An 8,789-nucleotide genomic window follows, 5' to 3' on the forward strand; every position below is an offset into this window, starting at 1 on the left:
CAAAAGAATTTTTACAAGGGCCAATCCTTTTGTTGCCAAGGGTTCTTTTACTGGCATGCTACACTGTACACACAGGACCTCGGTTTATCATCTTATCCAAGTGATAAGTACTCAGACCACCACTCAAGGTCAAGTGGACGAGAGGAGGGTGTGGGGGGAGGGAATAAATTTCCTGGTCTATATCTGGGACTGTAATCTTGGACACTCACTTCCTAATATGGTGCATTACCACTAGACACAAATGAAAGTCTAGTGTTGGGGGTGGGGGTGGTGGGGACAAAAATAACAGTCTGTACAAAGTAATGGTATCTGTGAACACTTGCTTCCAAATCAGGTGAATACCACTGGACAAATCAGTTCACAAAACCAGCTGTACCTGAGGTATGGCAAAGCCCAGGGCGATGGCTCCGGTCAGGTCCAGGTGTTCTGCCAACCAGCGTATGAAGGCATCGGTGCAGCCTTCGGTGTTCACCTTGTCTGATGCCTGTGGAGAGAAACCGCGCATCTTCTGAGGAGTTTATTCTTAACCTGCAATAAATGAGCTGTTAGGTCTCTCAAGAATAAATATACTTTTTGCCCATCCTCCTCCCTGATTTTCTTAACCTGCAATAAATGAGCCTTTCCCCACCTGTCCCCTCTGTTATTCTTAACTGAAATAAATTTTTGCAACCCCTCCCCCTATCTCTGTTTTTCTGCCCCATCCCTCTCCCCTGTTATCCTTAACATACAATAAATGAGTATTTTGCCCCATTAATTATTTTTAACGTACTATAAATAAGCTTCTTTTTTTTTTTTTATCCCTTAGTTATTTTTAATGTGCTATAATTATAAATGAGTTTTCTGCAAATCCCCCCCCCCCCCCCTCCCTTGTTATTCTAACAATGCAATAAATGAGACTCTTAGGTTTCTTGAGCCTTTTGCCTGAATACGTAGAATATGATAATTCCTCTTTAAAAAATGTTTAATGGTATTCGAGGCGCACATCTGCTTATATTATGGCTGATAGCTTCCAACTGAGAAATTTCTGGAAGCCTTTTATCATCTAATGAGTTTTTGAAATTGCTAAAGAGTTCCTACCAAGGCAATGTGATTAGGCACAATAAATATGTTAGACAAAAAAAAAAAGTAAAAAAAAAAAAAAAGATAAGGGTTGGTGAAAATTTTTGTCAACTTCAGTGGATATTCCCTTGAGCAACTTTCCATTTGCTTACTAACAAATGGTACCACAAGCATAAATAAAAATATATGAATTAAGAAGAAAGAGAGAACCAGAAGGGAACATGCACTATGAATGCCACTTACAGTCAGATTTCCAACGATGTTGTAGCCACAGGCAGTCTGAGTCTTTGCAGACTAGAACAAAGATAAATAGTACATTGCTTGAAAACAATTCAAATGCTATACGTAAGGACTTAAAATTTTCCTGGTGGTAATGATTTTTCAACCAGGTAAATGTGAAACATGTATGTCAAATCAATATACCATTCACAAAGAAACAGCAACATAAACACATTCCCATATTCAAACTGACACAAACACACCTATGCACAGAATGGTATCTACAGGCAGAGTAACTTATCATTACAGTGAAAGGATATCCCTTTTTTTATGTGAAACTTTTTTTTTTTTTTTTTTTTTTTTTTTTTTTTGCTGCCCCATCATCTGCACCGTTTCAGTGGCATTACTCCCACGCCGCTCATTTAGATTCCCCCATAAACAGCCACACCCGGGTTCGTCCGTCGCAGTTCCAGCGTCGGCAATCCACAGGGAACCATCGATGTTAGGTCGCCAGGAGGCCACACACCAGAGGAGACCCTGCACTGCTGCTGAGTCACTTCGGTAGTGTTCAGTGGTGCCTGTTCTGTTTTAACGTACTTAGGACACCACCTACTAAACCCCCTACTAACGACAATAATGGCTTAGTCGCGGAGCCAGACTGAGTGAGCGTCCCTCCCAGAGTGGAGACCGCCACCACGTCCCTCAAACAACAGCCCCCCATGAATCTGCCGACACTGACAACATTGACAGGACTCACCCCAAGCACGGAAGTGGAGGGGTATCGAAACTGAGGTCACCATGAGAGCAGGGCATGAAAGGCCACAGACTTTGAGACTATTTTGTTTATATTGATGACGATGAAAGAGCAGGAGGATGACGATGATGATGACGATGTTGCTATGGAGGTCCATTTTGGTTTGGGACTGCGTGACAAGGCTGTACTCTACGCTTCCTGTCATAATGATATCCCGGCGTTAACCAGGCCCGAGAGATACAGACACTTGCAGTGTTGGTCAGGTAATTAGAGCAACACACCCAAAGACGCATCCTTGAAGTGGATGACACTCGACTGTGTGGTCCCAGTCTCCCCATTTAAGCCCATAGCACACTCAACTCTGGGTAGGAGCCGGCCACGGGCCGAAAAACCCACCTCCGCTGGGATTCGAACCCGCGTCCTCCCAGCCGTCAGTCCGCGACGCTAACCACTTCGCCACGGCGGCTGGTTTTTATGTGAAACTTGAATTTCTTTTTTATCAAATCACTTTTTTTGTGTGGGTACACCTGAAAACAAACCCATCAAGGCTTGTGAACAAAACCCATCAAGGCTTGTGAACAAAGGAAGCAAGTGCATTAAAAAAAAAAAAAAAGTCTTTTACAATAAATTATAGAATATTCTGAAATCATAAGGAAAAAAACTGCAGACAGTGATATCTTGAAAGCTACCTAAATCTGCTGCAATACAACATGTGCAGATGGAGTATCTTCACTCAATCAATCTTGCTTCTGTGTGTGATGCCTGATCAATGCTTTCTCAACTGCAATGGGAAGTCATTTACGGCTTTGTCTTCCGTGAAGGACTATGACTGAAACCAGGATGCCAAATTGCACTGGCTCTTAGTGCTGCAGCCTTGGGGGCTAGTTGGCCTTTGGGAACCATCCCGATGCTGACTGTCCTAAAACCCGCTTGGCTGAGAGAGTGGGGATGTAACTTGGGCAAGACACTCTCCGCTTTTGTCAAATTCTAGCCCAGATAGTCCAGCAGATGCCCACTCTGCTGTTCTGGTGGTCATTGTCGGACACAACTGAGTATCATATATATATACTCGTATATATCTGACGTTAAAAATAAAGGGAAAAAATGCAGCAGCACATATTGTATGATTTTATTACTTTTTTTGTCACAACAGACTTCTCTGTGTGAAATTTGGCCTGCTCTCCCCAGGGAGAGCGTGTCGCTACACTGAGAACGCCAGCCATTCTTTTTATAGTTTTTTCTGCCTGCAATTCTGTTTTTTTTCCTATCAAGTGGATTTTTCTTCAGAAACAACCAGAGACAACCCTTTTGTTGCCATGGTTTCTTTTGCATGCACTATGTGCATGCTGCACATGGGACCTCGGTTTATCGTCTCATCTGCATGACTAGCGTCCAGACTACCACTCAAGGTCTAGCGGAGGGGGAGAAAATACTGGCGATGATGGGATTTGAACCAGTGCAGATTCTTTTGCTTCCTCAGCGGATGCGTTACATCTAGGCCAACACTCCACTAAATGCCTGACCTCCACATAAACATAAACCCAATGCACTGATCAGGCCTGACAGCCTTTCCTAGTGGAGGCATCTAAATGTGCAGACTGACCCTTATACCCCATACCAAATCTGATATTTTTTTTAAGGTGGATGGGAGGTAGAGAGGAAGCATGGACCTTATACCCTGGTGAAGCCTTGAGAGACTAAGATACATATGTTTAAAACATTAAACTAAAATGAAATGAAATAAATTCAGTGAAGAGATAAGTAAACACATTAACATTTATTATATTTTTCAAAAGATACACGATAGGCAAATGAGTGAAATGATACAGGAATAAAAATGGGCCATGTTCAATGAACTTGTGTTAAAGCCCACATCTACGTGAATACTCACACAAGCATACACAAACACTCATCCACCTCAACACACACAAACATTCACTCACACACATACACAAACACACACACACACAAACCACACAGCTCCCTACCACAAACACACACACACACACATGCCCCATCCCCACACACACCCACTCACACAAACCCACCGAGCCACACAGCCTCCACAGGCCAACACCTACCTCAGTCCTGCAGCAGGAGCTAGGCACCCCACAGGCCTGAGGTTTGCCCGAGTCACACTTGTACTCCTCGTTCACCTGGGAGTAGTCCGTGTACGACCCCAGCCCACAGCACTGGTACTGTGCACACACACACATTCACCAATAACTAATTTCACCACAATAAACACAAACTGGATTTTAAAAAGAATTCTGTAAACTACCATGTAAACGCCCAGTATCTAATAAATGCCCACCCCACTCACCCCTATTTTGGGTTAAAAATTATGCATTGGGCAAAATACCTTGTAACCATTCACCCCTAGCAATGAAGAAAACAAGAGAGGCAAGGCCTTCAAGACTCACTTGTGATACACTTAAAAAAAAAAACCCAACCAAGCTTTTTATGTATTGAGTATAATTTCAAAATGTAATGTTTAAGATGAGAAAGATCAGTTTAAAGCAAATTAAGTCCCCTAGCATTAATTACATAGTAATTTCTCTTTTTTACAGCTGCACCAAAACATTTGCAAAATGAATAAAACTTCCATGCTTAGCTAAAGAAGTTCCTGTTTGAACAAAAAATAATAATAATGACTGCAATTGTTGTTGGGTCAGAATTTCAAATCAAAGTGCCACGTTTAGAGAATACAAAAAATATACATATAACAGTTTGCATATAATTAGGCTTCATTTTTTATTTTTTTGTGCCCATCCCAGAGGTGCAATATTGTTTTAAATAAGATGACTGGAAAGAACTGAATTTTTCCTATTTTTATGCCTAATTTGGTATCAAATGACAAAGTATTTGCAGAGAAAATGTCAATGTTAAAGTTTACCACGGACACACAGACACACACACACACACACACAGACAACCGAAACACCAGGTTAAAACATAGACTCACTTTGTTTACACAAGTGAGTCAAAAAAGGAAAGAAAACGATAATGAAATATTTCAAATAATGATAATCCAGCTTGCTATTTGGGATCACACTGCTGTGCAAAGGAGTGCAGATTTACATCTTGAGATAAAAGAAAATAACATCTGTATGAAAATGTCACTATGTCATTGAAAAAAAAAAAAAGTGCAATCATGACATCACTCCATGATGTAGTGTCTTCTCTCAGTCGCTTATGTTTTGCTTTAAATCATTCAAACTGCCTGCAGAAAATGGTAGGTCTGTTCCTGTACACTCATTTATCTAAATCAATACAGATCACCTGTATACCATGAAACAAATCTTGTTCACTTGAATTTTAACTCTGGGCACAGGGTAATCCTGATATCACAACTTTAACAAGAGACTTCTCACTCATGGAGTAAATGTGTGAAACTAAGAAAGGGAAAGAGCTCCCACAAAGGGTAAAGTACTCAGTAAATGCATACCCCAACCTAAGGGTGCTTTGGAGTGCTTACAAGGGTAGTTTACAGTATAAGGAAAGTGACAGTACTGAAGACTGCTGTACAGGTGAGGGTAAGTATAGTAGTGCAGGGTCTTTCAACCACATTGGATAGGCACTGGTCCTGGTAGCAAGAGTCAGTGTTTATGAAACACACACTGATTTGGAACAGATAAAACAGTGCTGTTATTTAATTAAAAAAACCCAACTGTTTTCATAGAACAAACAGCAGCTATATGACAGTCACGAGTACTAGTTTCAAAAGTCTTCTTTGTTTGTGGGCTGTGACTCCTACATTCACTCATATACACGAATGGACTTTTACGTGTATGACCATTTTTATCCCTGCCATGATTTTAAAAGAGTGAATAAAACATGCAATGAGTTGTGATCTTTTATCACCATTTTCAGAGTACTTACAGCAGATGTGCAATACTCTTGATACCATTTTCAAAGTATGTCAGAAGTATAATTGTCTTGGGTATCATTCTTCTTCTTGGCTTAAATCTGAGCAGAATCTGTCCTATATCTCGAAAATGTATTGGAAAAACAACAACAAAAAACACACACATTAACAGCCAAAATAGTGTTGTCACACACAGTCACTTTAAGTACATAGTAAAACAAAAAACAAACAAACAAAAACCTTAAACAAAATCAGGTTCTAAATTTTCCCTCAAATCCAGTATTCTAAGGTGATCGGCTTTACATTCATTATAATTCAAAATGTCCAGGTATGAGCATGCTGTAAATAAACGTCGAGCATTAAATATTTTACAAAGGTAAAATAAAACAAAGAAATCAGATAAGAAATAATTCCTCATCCCTAATGCAGATAACAGTTCACTGCAATTCATATAACTGTAAGTGAATCACTAAATGCAATTACAATAAAAATGATCACATATAAAATTAATCACTGGCAACAGGTAGGGGTTCACATATGACTGATAAATGATAAAAATAAAGACTAACTTGCTTTCAGAGTGGGTCATCAACAGAAGAGAGAAAAAGCTGCTGTGTGAATAAATATGCTATAAATGTTTTTAATCAGTCTAAAGAATAAAGAAAACCATATTCATTGTTCACACACACACACACACACACACACACAATCACATCACATACTAAACCATAGCTCAGAAGCTTTTTTTTTCTTTCTCTTTTCTTGTCTGGTAAATCCACAAACAGAAGCACACACACATACACATCTCACTTACATACACCCATATGCATACACCCAAACACACACACACTCACAAATGACGTACACAGTGAACTGCTTCATCCCAAAGTTCTTTTGCGACCCATTCCACATCAGCATCCCCTGACAACTATGATCATGGGGGATAATGACAAAATGACCGAGCCATTCAGAGAGTGCAGGGAGACAGGAACCCTTCATCATGTCACCCAGCCCCATATGTCAACAGATAACAGCCACTGCACCCCCACCCCCTCTGATGTATGATGTACCATGGCCCTTCAAAGACTTTGATGGGAGTGTCATCATGACAGGATAAGTGCACAATTACATGGCAAACCTGGCAGTAGACACATATATATCCAGAGAGCTCACTTCTTTCCTGGTTGTTTGCCCATAGGTTGCTTTCATGTCTTTTCAGAGATATATACAGTGACCACTTTGTTTTAAATTCCTGCAGTGAGCAGTTTACTTTATATCAAGATTTTTTTTTTTTTACTGATATAGTAAAAGCTGATAGTGTTAAAAAGCGAAAATAGGTTGCATGTTATGACTCAACAACTTCAATCCTCATCCTGAGGTCAGGGAAAGTAGTGGAGAACCTGACCATGCTGTTTGATACGCAGAGCACATACTTACCCGGTTCTGCAAGTAGTCCATGGCCCTGGTCAGACCAGAACTGTTGCCATAGCCAGTGATGGCAAACATCACGTGTGGAGTTACGATGTTAGGTACCTGTCAACACAATACACACAGGTACAAGGATGTGGAGTGGTCACTTTTGGCCTGGTGGTAACACGTCCCCCCTCAAAGTAGAAGAATCTGAGGACACAGGATCTAAACCCGCACTTGCCAGAATTTTCTTCCCCTTAACTAGACCTTGAGTGGTGATCTAGATGCTCGTCATTCAGATGAGATGATAAACAGAAGACCCATGTGCAGCATGCACTTCGCAATTGTAAAAGATGCCACCATAACAAACAGCTTGTCCCTAGCAACATTCTGTTAAAAAGTTATTTTGATGGTAGTAAAACAAGTATTTTTGCAGTCAGAAAAAAAACAAAAAAACAACTCAAAACACTGGCGTTGCACTGTGGCGGTATGCTCTCCCTGGGCAGAGCAGCCACAATTTAACCAAGAGACATCTGTTGTGACAAAAAAGCTACCTAATATAATAAAATGCAACAAAAATCACACTGTTGACTATGCCAAATACAGTTTACATTAACACCAATTGTGACAAAAAAGGTACGCCAAATACAGTTTACATTAACACCAACTGCTGCCCACTCATTCGAAATGAACATGTGTGAAAGTGTCATGATGAACATTCAACTGCAGTTGAGGAACAAAAATAGAGCCAAAAACAACCATCTTAAATTCAGTCTTAACAAACTGAAAGAGCCTAACATTGCTGAAGAATTCAAAGCAGCCTGTCATGACGAAAGTTGAATGCCAAAATGGCAAGTGTCCAATGGTTCAGAATGGTTCAGATCCATGTTTCTCCGCACAATGAAATATGCCAGGAATATAAAATAAACACTAACTTTATTTGAAACTTTGTCTTCATAACGAAGAATCTATATCAGTTTTGCTTCTCACTCTCTCTCGTCTCCAGCACCAGTTTTTCTAAGGCAGGCAAAAAAAACCCCAAAACAACAACAACAACAACCCCCCCCAAAAAAAACAACAACAACAAAACAACAACAACAACCCAAAACAAAACAAACAAACAAACAAACAAAAAAACACACACCAGGTCATGAACACTTTAATGTCATATTTCCATTACTTTTCTCTGTGTGTGTGCCTATTTCTCTTTTTGTCACTCTCTCTCTCTCCCTCTCTGCCTGTCTCTCACTCCCTCTACCTATCACTCTATCAACCTATTATTCCCCCCACCCCCTCCACCTCCCCCTGCCCTACCAACTCCCTCTCTCTTCCAGTCACAGTCCAGTCACTGGTTTATCTAATTAAAAAAAAAAGAAGAAAAAAGTTCACTACTGGAATCGTCCTTGTGGTAGCTTACAATGTGTAAACTGAGTAATAGGCATTGCAAGCTAACCAACAAGAACTGAGTAAAAACCTGCT

General features: G+C 40.3%; 1 protein-coding gene across 1 annotated transcript in view; it reads right to left on the reverse strand.

The window, feature by feature from the left end:
* Nucleotides 1-8,789, reverse strand: part of LOC143283635 (tetraspanin-15-like) — a 28,790-nt gene that overhangs the window by 7,864 nt on the left and 12,137 nt on the right. Inside the window, exons 4-7 of the mRNA XM_076589822.1 lie at nucleotides 7,338-7,433; nucleotides 4,114-4,230; nucleotides 1,303-1,353; nucleotides 377-484 (exon numbers count right to left, since the gene is read on the reverse strand). Coding sequence (XP_076445937.1) covers nucleotides 377-484; nucleotides 1,303-1,353; nucleotides 4,114-4,230; nucleotides 7,338-7,433 — 372 coding nt within the window. The remainder of the gene's footprint in view (nucleotides 1-376; nucleotides 485-1,302; nucleotides 1,354-4,113; nucleotides 4,231-7,337; nucleotides 7,434-8,789) is intronic.

The sequence above is a fragment of the Babylonia areolata genome, chromosome 1 (assembly GCF_041734735.1).
Source record: "Babylonia areolata isolate BAREFJ2019XMU chromosome 1, ASM4173473v1, whole genome shotgun sequence".
Classification (NCBI taxonomy): Eukaryota; Metazoa; Mollusca; class Gastropoda; order Neogastropoda; family Buccinidae; genus Babylonia; species Babylonia areolata.